General features: G+C 44.3%; 1 protein-coding gene across 4 annotated transcripts in view; it reads left to right on the top strand.

Moving 5' to 3' along the window:
• LOC147672953 (CD99 antigen-like) overlaps positions 1 to 18,491 on the top strand; it is a 271,236-nt gene that overhangs the window by 146,794 nt on the left and 105,951 nt on the right. For all 4 annotated transcript variants that reach the window (XM_086947860.1, XM_086947862.1, XM_086947863.1 and 1 more), the window contains exons 5-6: positions 2,309 to 2,356; positions 14,768 to 14,812. In XM_086947860.1, the coding sequence (XP_086803986.1) occupies positions 2,309 to 2,356; positions 14,768 to 14,812 (93 nt within the window). The remainder of the gene's footprint in view (positions 1 to 2,308; positions 2,357 to 14,767; positions 14,813 to 18,491) is intronic.

Genomic DNA, 18,491 nt, shown 5'->3' with positions numbered 1-18,491 from the left:
ACTCTTCCCAACAACTCCCAAAGTGTAGACATAACTTGAACATAGGCTTTAAGTGAAAGAACTTGATTGCTCACTGCAGAGCAATAACAATAAAGGCTGACCCATGTTAAAGGGGTGGTAGGTTTCAAATGGATCCAGAACACATTGTTTCTGTGGGCGTTTGAAGTCTAACATGTTCTTTTGCATACTTTGGAGAAAAAAAGAGGTGCAGTATGCATTAATCTACTTTCATTTGTCCTTGTATTGCATCACTAGGAAACACTACACGATTCAAAGTGTTTCTTTTATTCCAAAATCCAGTCATTGGTATTTTCTGCATGCGGCAAGAACACAATTATGAAGCTTTCAGCTGATATTAAAACAGACTTAACATGAAGATTGGTCCACAGAGGGCATAAATGGACGTTTGTCTCTGGACAGGGACTGACACTTCCTTGACTCAGACCCGGTTGTCAGGGACATCATCAGGGTCAAAAGCCCTGGTGATGGAATAGAAATTATGGATCCGAACAATCAACCAGACGCGAGAAATGCTGGAATCCTATGTTCCAAGTAGGCTTGTACATTAAGAGACCAAAGGACAGTGACCCATGCTATTGTCATTTGCCAGTTTCCGAGGTCTCCTGACATCCCAGAGGCATGCATCTCTGTGAGGACATGAAGTCTGATAGTACCTTAGGTACCAATGTAGTTGGCATCCTAGTGACTGGTACAAAGACAAGCCTGACACCAGTTTGTTTACAATCAATCAATCAATCAATCATGACACTTGTATAGCGCGCTACTCACCCGGGAGGGTCTCAAGGCACTTGGGGAAGGGGTTCGCTACTGCTCGAACAGCCAGGTCTTCAGTTGCTTCCTGAAGTAGAGGTGGTCCTGGGTCTGCCGGAGGTGGATGGGGAGGGAGTTCCATGTCTTGGCCGCCAGGTATCGACATGAACTGATGGCAACTAGCAGCTTTCATCCAACATTACCACTGGGCACCTTTTCCATGACTAGTGTGACTTTATTAGACAGGATGTGACAGAACATGTTTGCCTTATTGAAGACAGCTAACTTTGTAGTCCCAAGGTCCATGAATTTATATTAACCCAGCTTTTCAGACCCGCTGCATCAACACTGTTGTTTTGCACCCGCTAAGTGGGTAGTTGAGAGACTGTGATCTGTGGTGCATTGAAGGTCCATAAATACACACTTGGTCATTCTACTATTTGGATACAGAACAGCTCAGTTCATTACACGATGCTATTGAGGCAAGAGAAGGGGTTTTTCAGATTAAGTGAACAGTATTTATGGCATGAAGAACATAATTAGTATGTATTCTCTCTTTGACCACCTCCTAAATAATGGTAAAAATGTACTTAAGTCACCTGCTTTTCCCTAATTGAATGGCGGTTGGGAGAGTTACTAATCAGTATTGCCTTTATAGCTGTGTTGATTTTCCGTTTAGGTCAGGGGTATCTAGCCTTTTCTGTAAGAAAATATACTTATGTTCAATGAAAATCCTTCCAAGCTACTACTAGAGGTATTGTCGAACCCCATGCAAAATTATCCGCAGTGATCACCTCAGTGCCTTAGGCATAATTGCTAGCACTGATGTAAAAAACATAAAAGGCTTTAATAATCTGGAATGCCTATATCGGGGTAATACATAACAACCATAGCTGCAAGGTCTCTGGAACCACAGTCCTAAATCTACCAAATGCAACATAATTTATCACTCTCATATCAGCTTTAAATATAACATAACGTGTATTGGTGAATTGGAAGTTCACAGTGAAGACTATCTTTGCGTTGGATTAACATATGTTTATTTCTACCCAAATCAATGGTTGGAATAGTGAATTGGAAATTCAACAATTTTTCTCCAAATATCAGGCAATGAGTTCTAAAAATACACACATTTGTTTCTTTGATACACGCTTTTGATATAAAGATATTAATTCGAACAACAACAAAAAATGAAAGTGTCCTCATGTAAGGCAACTGGTGCTATGTAAAGCGCTCTGATACCCGATTCGAGTCAAGTTTGGGCTAAGCTTCTAAGTTAGTAGCCAAACTGAACACAGGAGAGCTACTTAAAGATAGCCGCCTGCAAGCTACCAGTAGCTCAATAGCGTCTCATTGGCGAAGCCTGATTTAGATTCATTAAGCAAAATTGTCCAAGCCTTGAGGTCAAAGGAAGTGTAAATGCCATGGTGTTTAACAATGACGGAGTTGTATGTATTTATTTATTGTTTAATTCCTTAACTGAATTATGGTTATTTTTTGTCTGGAAATTCACTTACTTTTCTCTGCTTATTTGCAGGCACTCCCACGAAAAAACCTGCCCCAAAACCTGTTCCAGGAGGTCCAGGTATGAGGAATACAAACACAAAATATATATTTTGTTGTCTAAATATTGTTTCAAACATTTTCCTTACCCGGTTAGAAAGTTTGATGCATGGTGCGCTACAATCTGCTGTTAGGAGAAATCAAACCTTTTGTGCTTTGTATATCTTGAATTACAGTGTTGCATAATTCTAAAGCATTGCTGACGCGGAAGAGAAAACGTCTATGCATCGGAGCATCGATGTTCAGGTGCCTAATAAATTGATCATTTTCAGCAGCCCTGTTTCGGTTGCTGTACAGATATCTTGTGTATACAGTATGCAACCTCCTGGAGAATAGCATGGTACGCCCCCCAAAACATTGTATTAAATGTTTTTACCAATACCACTTTTATTAATGTTGTTGTGTGCAGTACAATTCTGTAATTTCAGTTGTTGGCTTCTTTTAACCCCTTCGAAGCTAATGACGAGCTGGGCTCGTCATGGCGCTTACCTGCCGTGCGCGGATGACAAGGCCAGCTCGTCATGAATGATGGCATTTTGCATATCTCAGCACAGGACGGGAAAACGCCTAGCAGCCATGTGGTTAAGTCAGGCAAACCAGCCAGTTTACCTGTCTGTTTGAAAAAGATCTATTTTCCTCTTACCATATCTTAAAGTGGGCTTAAATCCCACTCGCTGCCTGCCACTACATGGCTTAATTGTCACTCTCATTTCCTTAATTCTTGTTGGATGGCTTGCGTTGTCCATATTGTGTTGGTTCATTCCCTGGAGCATAGCCACTTTACTTTTGCCCTTCTACTGCTCCCTTTTATGGAATAACTTTTTTCTTTAAGATTCAATGAGAGTGCATTTGTTTTCCAGTTTTCTTGTTCGTTCACTTTTCTTCCTCCCCCCCACGCTCCCTGTTGTTCACTCTCATCCATGTATTTCCCTAAATCCCCTGTTGCTCTCTCTCTCTCGCCAGTGTGCTTCTCCTTTTCTTTCCCTCCTTTCTCCTCTGTGTGCATCTCCACTGGCTCCTGGCACAGGAGACTTAACCGGTAGGAGTAGTATTGCAGCGACCCACCCACCTCCCTAGGAAATTAGGTGAGGCAAAGTAAACCAGGACATGAATGAGGTACACATCAGGAGGAAGCCTATGCCACATTGAATGGACAAAGAATCACCAGAAAAATAGACTGCGACCACGCACAGAGGCTGGCTACTGATCTCAGGAGAAGGCTGCACCAAGCACCAAATAGTGAAGACAGTCTATGCCCAACAACCCAAACAAAAAGGGAAAAGGAGAAGAGAGTGAGAGGAGAGTTTTTGACCCACCAACTATATGGCAGAATAATGCAAAGCATGTGAATCCAGAAAATTCTTCAAGTAGCATAACTACCCCACCAGCAACAAATCGTTTAGTTTTTGCCTGCATGCCATTTATGTAGAGCATGAAGGGGCTTAGAAAAAATACATTGTGCAGCAGGTCAATGCCCATCTAAATTGGTAAGAAGAAACACTATTTGCAAAATTATTAATAATGAAAAACATTGCGGTAGAATTTGAAATACGACCAGACCTCCTCAAATCTTCAAAGGAGGGCAGATCAAAAACCACCTGAGTATGAAGATGAAGGATGTGAGGGATGAACTTAAATTATCTAAGACACTTTTTAAAAATTCTTATGCCACTTCATGTAGATTACAGCATGTCACACCCTCCCTAATGATGTATTATTAATGTTACAACTTTGTTAATAAGGAAGCAGACCCTCCATAATACAAAACATATTTTAAATAATCCTCAATGTGAAAATAGTAATCGGATGTTTAAACACAATGAAAACACTGCTGTTTGCTCTGGTTTGTAAAAATTGAGTTTCTGGTATGGAGGGCTTGTACAGAGAAGTAATCTCTTGGTGTATGTTGCACTGAACAAAAATAATGAATAAACAAGCATTGGTAAAGCCAATAGGTCTCTTTTTTATGTGGTAACACATGCAGCTAGAGCACATTAGAGCGAGACACACAGGAGGGATCCGGCAAGAGCAGACAGAGGTAAAGTGCACACTAATGCCGTACAATGCAAGCACTCAAGTGGAAGTGGAAGGATACACTCATATAGCCAGGAGCATTAAAACTAGGTCTGCACCATCAAGTAATGCTGTAAGTGTGCACTAGCTCGTGGACATTGCAGGAAAGTCTCTGCTAAGTTGAGGGAAGAGGCTAGCACGACTGTACCGTGCAGTCTAATAGCCCTGCCTGATAGTTCTGCTTTGTGCATCTTCAGTCCTGTCAAATATAGAGGTCACTGCTAGACTCAGCTGGACCTTGGAAGCTTGTCTTCGTGATGAAAGATGGACACACCAAAAGTAGATCTTTAATGAGGAATAGTCCAGTGCGCTAAGCTTTGTGATAGATCTTTAAGGCTTACTGAGCTGAGAGAAAGCCTATGACCGGAGCCCTGCTTGCTATCATTTCGGTGATAAATACAGGAACAGGAGTAGGTTAGATTTCGAGTTTGGGTGATCCAAGTCTGTTCGAAGTCTGGAGCCAATTGGCAAGCAGACATGACTTTAAATGTTTTTGGTTAACACAAGGAAATGTCGCTACTGCTCCATTTAATTTGCTTCCCCACCAAAATGCCTCTTTCCCAGACCTCTCACGTGTTTGTGTCGGTAATGTCCCGCTTCGGTAAAATTTGAGGTAATGCTCCACCATAAAGTTCTGTAATTTGAAGCTTTATTACTCAGACTATAAGCTACCTTGTTGGCTGCTTGGCACACAGAGCCTCTTGAGGGAGCGACATTGACCACCTGGCACTGGCACACACTCAGAATTGGAAAGAGCAAAGAGGATAGATGGTAAGGCCAAAGTACACCCCTCTGGTAGATCAAGAAGGCCATGCATGAAAGGAGGAATCATGTGCCACAGGGGGGGAGGCATCTTTTACCACGCATCCATTTCTATTACATTGTGGTTTTCACTACGCAAGTTGTTACACCGACTTGCACTGGAGGGCGCTGTTGACTAAGGAATAGTGTAAATTACTGTTTCCAACACCTTCCCTACTGTATGTAGACTGGAGTTGGAATAGTAATTCACACTATTCCTAAGTCCAGCGCCCCTCCAGCGCAAGTCAATGTAACGTCTTGCGTTGTAAAAACCGCAATCTAACTGACTGCGTTGAAATGGCCCTCGTTGTATCGCCATACATCCCACAGGGGTGGGGATTGTGCTGTTGCCCAAAGTCTATCACTAGCCCCCACCAACTAAGCTCAAATGCTATTGTGGGCTGTTGTCTGGCAGGACGCCTAGCATGCGTAATGGATTAATATTAGATTTCAAGTTGGACATGAGTTGAAGACCAGTGAACGGGAATAATATGTGATGCAGAGTCATGAGTTCCACTGACAATGCAGCAGACTGAAACCCTTAGATCCAGAACTGGTTCTCAGGAACAGCCAGAGTCTGGCTAAACTAAATGAATCCGGATAATCTGTTGCAGTGGCCAAGCTTTGAGTTCTAGAGGTGTTCAAATAGCTGCTTCCAATCCATCACATCTCTTTCTGATCAGCTCATTTGTCTCTGCTGTAACAAACATTGGTAAAGCCAACAGGCCATGCCTATCTGAGAGCAATTGGCTTTGCCAATGTATTTAAGCAATGTTGTAGAGCAGCAGGACTGCGGTGCAGCATGGCTAGAGGTTAATTAAAAAAGTTGTATAACAGTTATACAAAAATCACTATGTATCGTGAAGGTAAAAAAACAAGTAGTATGCCATGACCAGCGATGAAAGGTGGGTGGTGGGAGGGAAGAGGCAACACAGGCAACAGGAGGGTGGGTTATGGGATAGGGTGGGAGGGCAGAACCAAGACAGATGATGGGAGGTGGGAAGGAAGATACAACACGGACAAGGGGAGGTTAAGTTGGGGGTGATGGTGGGAGGGAAGAGGCAATATAGACAAAGGTGTGATTGGGCTGAGAGGGAAGAAGCAAAACGGACAAGGGGAGTGGGGATGAGGAAACTACAGGTAGCAACAGGACAAGAGGAAGAAAATTGAAAAAGTAACAACATGATGGGAAGCAGAAGAAAATAAAAATAGTACCTCAAATCACAGCGCCAGCAGTGGAAGGACCCTTATCAAGAGGAAGCAATTTTCACTAGATCGATGCTGACAGTGTAGGTAATTAGTAGAAGCTACGGAAACTACACAAGATTGCTAGGAACTGTAATGGCTGTAAAGGTTAGCTGTAGCACATGAGGCGAGAGAGTGGGGCAAAGTAACTCTTCAGTGTTTTCACCATAGGTTGTTTAAAGCACTCTGGAACAAACCATTGTGTGACCCCCTCCTATTGTCTTTTTTTTCGCAACACCAGGAGATCCACTAATTAAGCTCAAGTTTTGCGTTGGATATTTTTGAAATGTGCATTGAAGCAATGGATGGAGCACAGTACAACTTTGATAATCAACCATTAAGAGTCCTATGAATTCATTGTTTGGGGGTGTGAGGCCACCAGATGTTTGGCCATATTCCTCCTTGTATGTTGTCGAACGTGAAAGCTTTAGGATGCATTTAGGGAAGCCGCGGCTGGATTAACAAGTGTTGGTTAGGGCTCATTTTTATTTGGGATTTTGAGTTCGTGAAGAATTATCTGCGGATTGTGGTACCCCTTCTGCAGATCTGCATTCACCTCCGCGTTCGAGTACACTGTTCTCGGGGATATATTTTATGCAAATTGAAAGATGAAAAAAAAAGAGTGTTCAAAGTTTTGTTAACGCCACTAAGATCCCACAATCTAACTATATAGGATGTCACAACATATCTCAAATCCAGTGATGAAAACTAATTAATCGGAACATAAGACTCAAACAATAGGTGAGTAATATATCTAGCTCTGACCTATTAGGAAATATTATGTTGTCAACAGCGATGAACATTTTGAACTAGAAGGCAGCAGCCCTAAGGCGAATTATTGCACTAATGAAGGGACGTGACCAGTGCAAGAATAATTTATCTGACTGTGATCTTCATCCATTTTTCAAGGGTAATTGCATTTGCCACTAGCAATTTGTTTTTTAAAGGGATGTTTAAAGTTGTTGTGATTTAAGGGTGGTTCTTGAAAGTTTGGAAAGAGCACATCCTCTCTCACAACTGATGAATGTTATGCGTAAATCGGTCCCCCACTTGAGATTTTTCTAATCTGACTCCGAGCTCAGAATTGTTTATGCTTCCGATAGAGAATGAATCTGGTAACCACTGGGTGACCCCTCTACCCCCACTGATTCATGCAAGGATATCTATCATCAATTGCAGTTTGTCGAAAAGTTAAGTGAGGATGTACAATGAAAACACTTCCCCGGGCAAATGGGGTTTTCTATCCTTGCGTGGAAGCCTGCAGTGAAGTTCCAACAGTGTCCACAGCAAGATCATTGGCTAATAGGTTTCCAGTAACCTGCTAGTATTAGCTTCGTGTTTTTTTTTTTAACCTTGAATCCTAAATCCAATCAAATATCTTAACTTCTTTTACCAAAGCATTAGTAGATGCCATAGAAAAAAACAACAAAACACAAACCGAATTAAGTATACAAGCCACTAAACCGATTTTCGAGTGTGTTTAAACATAAACATCCAAAAAACATTAAAACAGAATTTCCTGTCCTTCAGTATTAAAGTAATGATTCATTTTAAGGCAGCAGCCACTTTTCATTCCATGAGCTTTGCCAAAGCTGCATTCTTCCTTCGTCTAAACTTCATAGTTCAAGAAGACATAAGGAGGAAACTTAGACAAGCCACATGGACCTTAAAAGAGGCCAAGCAGTCCATTTCACTTTCCTGGGGCCCTGACAATCCGATTGCTCCAATGTAGGGGACTAGTACCACACCTCCCAATGTGTGCTATATGGAAATGCTGTAGAGTCCCTCTGCTTCTGTTGCCTTCCCAGAAGACTCTTGGAAGATGGGGAGAAATTCTTTGTGTTGGACTATAGAGTCGTTTGATCCCTTCTATTGAGTGCTTTGCTCCAGCTATCACTATTCATCGTAACAAAAAAGAAGTGGAAATTTTCAAACACTAGATTATATGATCTTGACTAGTTCCGCTTGCCTTTGCCATTTTCCCCTGCACCACTGCCTAACTGTCAGCTATTGAAGTTGCTCACCCCGCATGGGTACTGGCAGCAGATCAGGACAACTGGTTATGCTTTGTAGATTTAGAAGAGGCATACTTTCACGTGCCTGCATAAGAAGGACAGGAAGTTCTTCCAGTTTTTCCAGCTTTCTGTACTGGTAATATGGAGTGTGCACCTGCATTACCAGCACAGAATGCTGGCCTTTAAACTTAGTGTTGTCATAAAAAGTTTTCCAGAAGTTAAAGCTCCAGTACTGGCCTTTTCAGGGCTGTTTAAGATCCTTTCCTGCCTTCACCCGGAAGACTGTTTGATGAGGGTATCTCTTAAGAACTGGCTGAATTAAATTAGGATTAGTTCCCTGGACCGTATTCAGTGTTGGATTTTCAGTGAACTTAGCAAATTTGTTTTGGAGATCATGAAAATGAATTCAGTTTGCTTGGGCGATTGTGGACTGGTCTTGTGAGACCCTTTTCTCTCCAGAAAGTATGACAAACAATGCAGACCACATGCCCCACCTTAAAGTGGAGCTTCTTGACAGCCTGGTTGAAGGAACTAGAGAGACTGGAAACCTTATGTATATGGATTGCTGCTCTTCCTATGCCATGTTGCTTATGAGACCCCCTTCAGCTTCAGTGGACAGAGGACTGCAATCTCATTGCCAATCAGTCTGTCCTACTCTTGACGCACAACTGTGAAGCTGTCTCAGAGAGTATGGGCCCTTGCCATAAATCTCTTGATGGGGTGGCCCTTCTACCAACTGCATCCCCAGGTCACTGTCACAGCAGGCTCATCAGATTACAGATGGAAGGTTCTTTTCCAAGGCCTGCTCCAAACATCATGTGATGCATGACACAGATGTGATGCATCACTTCACAATACTTGTTGGGAGTCAATCGCAGGCCTTCTGATATTAAAGGTCTTCGTGTCATTGTTCACGGTTAATGTGATCATGAGAAACAAAAACATTGCGGTCCTTCTCTCTATCTGAAATCAAAATGGGCACTCACTCTTCACGTCTCTGCTGACAGGTACGGCCGGTTAGTAGTCGAACTGTCTCAGACAGTCATTTTCCAGGACTAGTTTCTTCTGGCCTAACGTGCTGCAGGGGTGCTGGACAACAAAGAAAACTAACTGACCAGGTGTTTACAGCTCTCCCTAGGAGTGTAACAAGTAAAGCTTAATCTGTTAGTCACTCTTTCACCTCCAAACATTAAGGAGTATGCTGTGGTGTCCCACAAGTATCCCTCTAATACATATTTCTAACCACAGATTGTTTATGTTGAGAATATTTCTCAGGTGCCACACTGAATTCCAAACTTTTCCTAGCAGTTCTCACACGCACCACTAGGCTGCACCTTGCATCCCCTCATTGGCTTTGTTGTTCCCTTGAAGTGATGTAGCAGAGCCGCATATAAGCACCACCCTTGCGCACCAACATCCGTTCCTTTTTTTGCGAAACCTTCAAATGCTGAACAGGAGCTAGGGTCCCACTTTCTTCAGTCTTTCTACAACTCCCAAATACGGAATGCAGAGTGCAAGGGAAATATCCTTACCAAAACCGAGGGTATCGAAGTGCCACCCCCAATTGACGAGCAGATCCCACAGTTGTTCTTGATGCTCGCCTGAGTTCCCTGGGTCAGTAACGATACTGCAGCAGGTTGAGGTCTTTAAGGAGACCTTGCTGTGCATATTTGCCACTCTTTCACCTACCTCTGGTGGGCCATTCTGCCTCATGGATCCCATGGGGCCTCCGGCTGATTTACCACCAGCTGATCTATCCTTGGCATTGTCTGAACCCCTGAAACTCACCTTGAGTTATGCACGGAGTATAGTGCAGATTCCCACTCCGGTATGTACGCCACCAGCACGGACTCTGCCATCTTACTTTGAGCTGGCTTCATCTCTACCCCGATCAAGGTTATGCTCTGAACCGACTGTGACACACCCAGTCTCCTTACCACCTGGGTCTTGACACACCCAGTCTCCTTACCACCTGGGTCTGATCCTCTGCCTCCATTGCCTTGGAGACCTACTCAGACTCCATTTTTATTTGGCTTCGATTGTGACCTGAGCTTGCCACTACCCAGAACGGACGATGGGGGCAATGGGAAAGATGTACCCCCTCACTATGATAATTGACTCACAGGAGGCCAGTGGGCTTAATATTTCCCTGATACAGAGTTGATGTCACCTCTTAGGCCCCCAGCAGAGTAGAGTTCCTCCTTTGCTGTGATTATTCAATGTGCTGCTGAGGTCCTGTACCTACAGCTTCCTTCTGTTGAAGTGAAGACAAATGTACTCAAAGAAGTTAGCAACCTGGGACTGCATCATCTGATGCGTTGCTCTCGATCAATGAAACCTTCACTGATGCATTAGACTAAAACCATGTTCATGCCCACCAGTGAATAGAAAGCTGACCAGCCACTATATACCAGCACCTGGCTGCCCCAGCTTCTTTACGCAGCATCCTACTCCTGACGGTAGTGATGGATGTATCTCTGCTAAGTTGGAAGTTCATGCGGGGGAGGTGGGGAGGTGGTGTTCAGAAGCCTCTGGTGTCCAGCTAATTGGGGCAGGATAGTTTGGTTCCAGGAACTTCTGAGCTTAAACCATCTGTCCTCCAATCAGGCTACCACTTTAAAGAAAATCGTCTGTTGCAGCAGCATGGCAGGGTTCTGCACCTGTGCAATCTATACCTCTCTGCATTGAGATTGAGTGGCGGTAGTTGACTGCGTTTGATACAACACCTGAGGTTGAGGATGCTAGGCTTGCTGCCAGGTGTCAATCTACACAGGACAATTTACGCTGAGCGCCTTGCCAAATTTGTAGCCAGGTGTGGAGTCTGCAAGACAGGCTCATTGCAAGCCAAACTGTTGGGTGTTTATTTGTTTGTTGTGTCTTTGGTCTTGCAAGGTTAATACTAGTAAATGTTATTTTTTGGTCCCTTTAGCATTTAAATCACCTGTTGCGATGCGGTTTACTACAGGGTTAACACAGGTTTCTGTTTTGTTGCAACAACAGGACCTTTATTTGGTTTTCAGGTTCCTCGTGTGTACTCCCTTCGAGCCAATGCACAGCTGTTCGTTCCCTTTTCTGACCTAAATGACTGCCTTCCTGATTGTGTTTACTTGAGCTCATCACATGAGAGAACTCCATGTTCTATCTATACAACTGCTCCACACTGCTTTTTTGTGTAAAAAAACTGGTGCTGAGGACTTGGGACAGCCTCCTTGCCGGAAAGTGAGACTCCTTTAAACATGGGGCAATCCATCACTTTCCCAACATTCTTTTCCCTGCCTCACACATTGAAAGAGGAGAAGTGGCTCCACCAGTTGGACCCCAATAGATCTTTAAGCTTTTTGACAGTACCAAGAACCACTGGGTGGACGATCAGCTTTTTGTGGGGGTTCTCTAGGGCCAAGAAAGGAAAGGCTGTGCAGAAGAGGACTCTGTCGAGTTCGATAGTCCTCTGCATTAAGATCTGCTATGCATTGACCAAAAGCAGCCTCCAGAATGTCTGAGAGTCCATTTCACCTGGACTAAGGCGGACACCACTGTATTGGCACACAGAATACCGGTCCTTAACTTCTCTCAGGCCAGGACATGGGTACTGGTGCACATTTTCACAAACACTACTGCCTTGACAGCCATGTCTGACGAGAAGGGCATTTCAACCATTCAGTCCTGCAGGGTTTTCTGGTCTGAGCCCACTCCTCAGACCCTCCAATGTGGAAGGTATTATTTTAGTATCTATTCTAAAGGTAAAGAATCTGCGGTTAGAAGTGTCCATCAGAAGAACAAGTTACTTAACTTCTGCAACGTTCTTTCTGGTGGGTAATGTTTTGAACTGCAGAATCCTCATTGCCCCCCACACCTCCTCATTCTGTCAAGTGGCCCCTTCCTACGATCTAAAAAAGTTCCAAATCATAGGTCTGCACACTGGTACTGGCAATTGTTTTGGCTCTGCGTCCAAGTGCGTGCAAAGAGTCGAGCAAGACATTGACACTGGTTGGTACACTGGATTGGTGCTTTCATGAGGCTCCACTCCATCACTACCTGGGTGGAACAAAGCCAACATGGAGCCGCATGGCACTCCACCTAGTAGTGCGCGGGAGCTATGAAACATTTGAGGATCCAGTCTTGCACCTGGGGAATATTCTGAAGATGAGGAGTCTGAGTTTAGAGTATCCACCGGAAAGAGCATTATTGAAAGTAAGGAGCGTGTACATCTTGTCTCCTTTCCTGTTTATCACAAATATTAGGTCACTTAATGCATTTGTTTTATCCTTCAGGCAGCATGTCACCACTACGTGTAACCCAGCTTATATTCAGCCTCCTGAAAACTCCAAATCAGATTCTTTGCCCAACACCATATCTCATTTTAGGTGGTGGATGTGTGAACATTTTCTAAACCTTAATTCACTTCAAACTAAGGTATTGCTTTTAACTGCCTCCTTGGTGTGGGAAAGAAAGCAGGCCTGATTTCTTGCCCATATAGGCATATAGGATATATAGGCCTCCAAATTGATCAGATTTGCATGTTAGACGTTCAGTCATTGTAATAAGTATATATTTTCTCCGACTTGAATTGCCATAAATAATCTTTACATTGTTTGAGGTCAATTTACATATTCCGGGCATAAACGCATTCATCGAGTAATACCTGAATTATGGCAATTCTTCTTTTTTCATGGAATCAGAAAATGGCCTGCATGAGCCCAAACCTAAGCAAGGTAACTTAAGTAAACTGTGGCTCCGCAATTATTAGCCAGTGTTTCCAGAAAAGATCACACATTTAGTATTCTTTCATAGCTACATTGGCTTCCTATTCGGAAACATGTTATTTTAAAAGCCATGACAATTATTCATAAAGCCTTGTATCAAAACATCCCAGACTTCACTGCCTCCAAATTCTGTTGATCTATTCTCCGCTGATCTTCATGATCAGTCAATAGAGCACTTTTGACATTTCCCAAGGTAAAATTCATTAGGTTCCAGAGACCAAAAACTCTCCGAGCCAGGAGCCAAAATCTGGAACAACCCAACCATTCACATAGAAACATGTCTTTCTAGATTTAGAAAGCTTTCAAAATCCTGGCTTTTAACCATTTACTTGTTTCTATTGTCTTTGGCCTTTTTTAGCTCAGAGTTTGTTGCAAGGAAGCGGTCTACGAGGGCTGTGCTCCCCACTAATATTTAACATACCCCAACATTAAGCTACTTTCATAAAAAAAAAAAGATTGCTGCCAGTTATTAAAATGGCAAAGCATGTAAGTGAGCTTATGGCCTTATGTGCTATTGAAGCGCACCGTTCTTACCAAATGGGCAAATTGGCACTTTAGTCATGCCCCTCAACTTTTGCCCCAAGTGTCTGAATGAATCTCACTAAAATGTGGAGATTTAATTTCTAGAATTTTTCCTTTGCTCAGCAGACGTTGCATAACATCCTTCTAGGGCTTGATCACTCCCATCCGCACAGATACAGAGATCTGTATTCTTATGATCAGGGTTACTTACATACGAGTCGATCAGTACAGCGTGTACAGTTGCATCAAACACTGACAGCCCTTGCCTGGTGAATTATTTGGATCCCTTTTTTTTAAACATGGTATATCCCTCAGTTGGAATGCCCGTTGAGGGTTCATCAGAGGCATAAACGGGAAATTGGTGACTTTTTTTAGGGATGCTAAGTGGGCCACCCCACATATTCTGCGATCTCTGTGTGCTCAATGATTCATGCTAAGGCAGCGTCCATTTCTCTCTCTCTCTCGCACTCCCCCCGTATGGATTAGAAAGGAGTCTATGGAATATGAGTAATGGGGCTCTCAGTAGTAACTTGATCCTTTTTACCAGTGTGCAACGTACTATTGGAGAGTATATTGCTTATCCACTAAAACGCCCCTGTGTTTGAGCGTAGTCTAGAGTGTTCCTTTTTGTAGCAAATGTTATTAAAAGATATTGAAAGGTCAAGGCTATTTTTCAAAACCCTAAATACTTCTGCATTAGTATATGAATGTCAACTAGTACTCTACAGCCTTTGTGAATCTGATATTGTGAAAATGTGCTTTTGCAGCGTAAATCTCTCCCAGATTCACATCCTGTGCATTATTCTGCCATCTAGGTGTTGGGTCCGGAATTGTTTCTATATTACTTTTTTTTGTATAGTGGGCGTGGGCCTGGGTGCAGTCGTTATGAGTCACTAAGACATATCTTTGTTTCTCAGCTACGCCCATGTTATTAAATTTGTTTGTGACTCAAATAGACATAAGAATGCCCTGCTTGATTATTTGTATTGACGTTTTTTTCTTTTCTTGGTAAAGAGGATTTCGATTTGGCTGGCGCACTTGACGAAGATTCCAATATACGTAAGTAGTCATTGCATTGAGTGTTTTACACAACCCTATTGTTCTCAGCCTATTTATCCAGTTTATTTCATAGTGATAATTGTGCTGTGCTGTGTTGATGCCATGTGTTCATTCACGTGCTGTAAGCTTTCTTTCATGATGAGAAGTCTAGAGCCCAAAAATAGACGGTGATCAAATGAAAGCTTGAATTGGTGTCAGTCACATTTGCTCAATTGGGAATGCATTCCATTCCATTGGATTTTAGCTTTTCTGAAGGCAACGTCCACCAAGCCAGCACTTATGACTATTTCCCTGTCTGTTGTGGCCCATGAGGACACTATTTAGTCTCACGATTGATCCCAATTCTCACGGCTATTTGTTTTTGATCATGACTCAGTAGCTTTTGCTCTCTTCACACCTTAGCAATGCAGCAGGCCTAGTGGAAACGGTTGAAGAGGAAAATGTTATATTACTGTAAATAGGATGTGCGTCAGAAACCTTGACTCTTTCCCATGAGCGCTGCTCCAACGTGACATCACTCCCATTGATCCACGCTGACTGCAGTGGTAGAACCACTTGAAAAAAGTAATTTAATCTTCAGGTACCAGTACTGATTGCTTTCCAGTGGAGTTACCTCTCTATGGATCACCACTCTTGGACATTGCTGTCGGGCCACTGACGACAAACCCTTCAGACGAAATAGGGAACTAAAAAAGCTTTTTCCTAGATCCTCATTTACACCCAAAGATGTATTCCCACAACTTCTCCTCAGGGACAGCGAAACCTTTATTTTTTCTTTTATGGAAGATGCAGCTGTTAAACTGCAGAACCCCAAATTTAGTCTGTTTATTTCTTTCTACTTTTTAGGTTTCGCTGGAGAAAGGAGCCGTTGGGCTCCTCCTCCAGAGAAATCTATTGAGTACAGTAAGCACTATGGAACACGCCCCCCGTCCCATTGGCTAGCTCCATAAATGGAGCCTAGCCATTGGACGAGGGGCCTGTCCATCAATGCCGGACCAGACACGGGGGCGTTCCCGAGATTCTTTGGCTTTTGCCGACGTCACGCGACGCCGGGAACGCCCCCGAGTCTGGTCCGGCCGGGCCGTGCTTGCTGCTGTCCTGCCTTGTGTCCCTCCTCCCGCCGTCCCCACGTTTCCCGCCTCCCTCCCGCCGTTCGTGTCCTCTCCCGCCCCCTGTGTCCTCTCCAGCCCCCCTCCCGCCGTCCTTTCCTCTCCCGCCCCCCCCGTGTACCACCGATTATCTCTACTATTAAGCTCTTCAAATGAGGTAAATCAAGCAATGCCAGCCGGTAAATTAGCCCAACAGAATCAGCCCACAAAGCCAGGGGCCCTAGCGCTGCAAATGCGCCTCACCAGAATGCTGGGGACTCCTCTTCGGGCCGCTTCGCACAGCCTTGCACCCCCGATTACTTTAGGCGCACCGCGCTGATCAGAGCGCACTCGTCTCAGCCCCGGCCAGTCTCAGCAGCTCTCCGCCCGCTCTCGGTTCCTTGGGGAGCGGCGGGGAGCTAGCTCGGCGCTCCGAGCAGAGACAGGCAGGCCGGGGGCTGGGGCACCTCGCAAACTCCCACGGCGAGGTCGGGTCACTCTTCCCCGGGTCCGGCGGTGATGCGCAGCACTCCCAGAGGTCCCGAGGACGGGCACCAATCCTGTCGCGGCGTTCGGGGCGAGCCTCTCTCCACACCCGGGAGTCAGCCTATGGCAGTGCGGCTCCCGGGACAGATCGGCGATGACGCTTCAGTCCTCGGCCAACCACAGCACGGCAACAATGATGACGCTGCGGCGTACGGGCCAATCCCGTCGCGGCGTTAGCAAGGGGGCTCGGCTCCTTCAGCCAATGGGAGCGCGGCGGCTCCGATCTCCGAGAGCACTGCAACTTCATGAAAAGCAATTATTATTAACCGAGCAGCAGATAGAGAATGTCTCTATATTAATGAATGAAAGCAATCCAAGTCCAACAACTGATTTTGTCCCGGGTACCTAAAATCGTGATAAATAAGTCATCCTCTTTCAGGCCTATTTTTAAAAGTCGATTGTGCTAAAATAGCGTCCTGACTCTGCCACCATCTGAAATTTATGAATTTATAGGTTTGTCAATGAAAGAAACTTCTCAGTTGCTTACTGCATCGGTTTGTGATGCGATGTTGTCTTTTTGCTCGTATTTGTAAAGCACATATATTGGTATGGCCTCGCAGCGCTGTGCGCTGACTGGAATATGCGTCTTGTATGTGAAGAGCTGTCAAAGCGCCATGTTCATCTTTCTGTAATTCGCGTTAACATTTTGCTAGAGTAGCTCACGGTGTCCATTAATGCGCCTCTAAGCGCTCTACTCACAATCAGTGTGAAACAATATAAACTTTGCTGCCCAGTGTAATCGTACGGTCAGGGTGGGGTGCTGACGCCGCTTTTAAAAGTGCGCCACAGTGCCTCATGCCCACGTGACTGGACGGGGGGTGCCGACACCCTCTGACAGGAGGAATCCCAATTCTAGGGTTTCTCAGACTATGCGGCATGGGAGGACAGTGTGCAGCTACCGCATGGGCGCCCTGCCTTGTTTACATAGTTACTCAAATGTTGTTGACAGATAAGAGCCGGAAGCCATTGCCGGTCTGCCAAATTGCATGCTTGTTGCAACACGGCAGTCCATGTAAGGCCTTCAGCGCTGTCTTTGCCCTCACACCATGATTACATTATATACATTGAGCAAACCTTACCTACTCGAGGAAGGAGGGCACTCAAATGCTGAAGTGCAAATCATTTCTTCTGTAGGTCTATCTATGTGTCTCATATTTCCTGGCTCTGTGTGTTGTATGCAGGCACTGGTGTTTGTGTGCGCGTGGTACAATGTTTATGTGGCATTTTCTATCAAAGTTAGGCTTTTAATAGCGTTGCATTCAATAGGTGTCACAGCTGTCTGTGCTAGATATTCCAGTTATCATCCTCAGAAGGATGAAAGGCTGAGGATGCCAGTGACAGCAACAAGCCCTTTATTCACAAAGCTATGGTGCCTTTCGAACAGTGAAGTACAGGCGTAGATTTGGTGTCTATAGCAATATTAAACATGTATGAGAGGCGTTTGGCTGTAGACAGGATATGTATGTGTGCTCACGAAAAGTTAGCAAACTGTTGCTGTGGTTGTAGAGGCACCGGGCAGCAAAATGTCACATTGAGATAGTTGCCTGGACCTTGTATCCGCACTGGGTTCAATCTCAACTTCCTATGCTCACCGAACTGTGACTACCATTTTTCTTGCCAGCCATTACACTACCCGTCTGCACTTCAAAATTGCATCCATAAACAACCTTCTTGATCTGTCAGTGGCGTTTGATAGAGTGGATGAGGCTTTAAGTGGAGCGAGTCCTGCCGGGGCTCATACCTGGGGGTAATTAAAAACGGACTTTGAAACGGGTCACTACCAGTCCCCTTAGGTGTGTCCATAACTTTACAGGGAAACACACTGATCTACTCCTCCTGAGCGATAACTGCACAAATACTTATGGTAATCCATGTCGGCCATGCAGTCCATTTTTACATTTCACGTTTTACTTCATCATGCATTCCCTAAGAGAATTTGCTTTCCCCAGATGTTGTGTTTCCGTATTTATTCCTACATTATATGACTCTTTTGTAGTGCATACTGTGAACCGATTCACCTCTAAGTTTTTGAGTGAGTTAAAGTT

The sequence above is a fragment of the Lissotriton vulgaris genome (assembly GCF_964263255.1).
Source record: "Lissotriton vulgaris chromosome 8 unlocalized genomic scaffold, aLisVul1.2 SUPER_8_unloc_1, whole genome shotgun sequence".
In the NCBI taxonomy this organism is placed as follows: domain Eukaryota; kingdom Metazoa; phylum Chordata; class Amphibia; order Caudata; family Salamandridae; genus Lissotriton; species Lissotriton vulgaris.
This window is presented reverse-complemented; position numbering and strand designations above follow the sequence as displayed.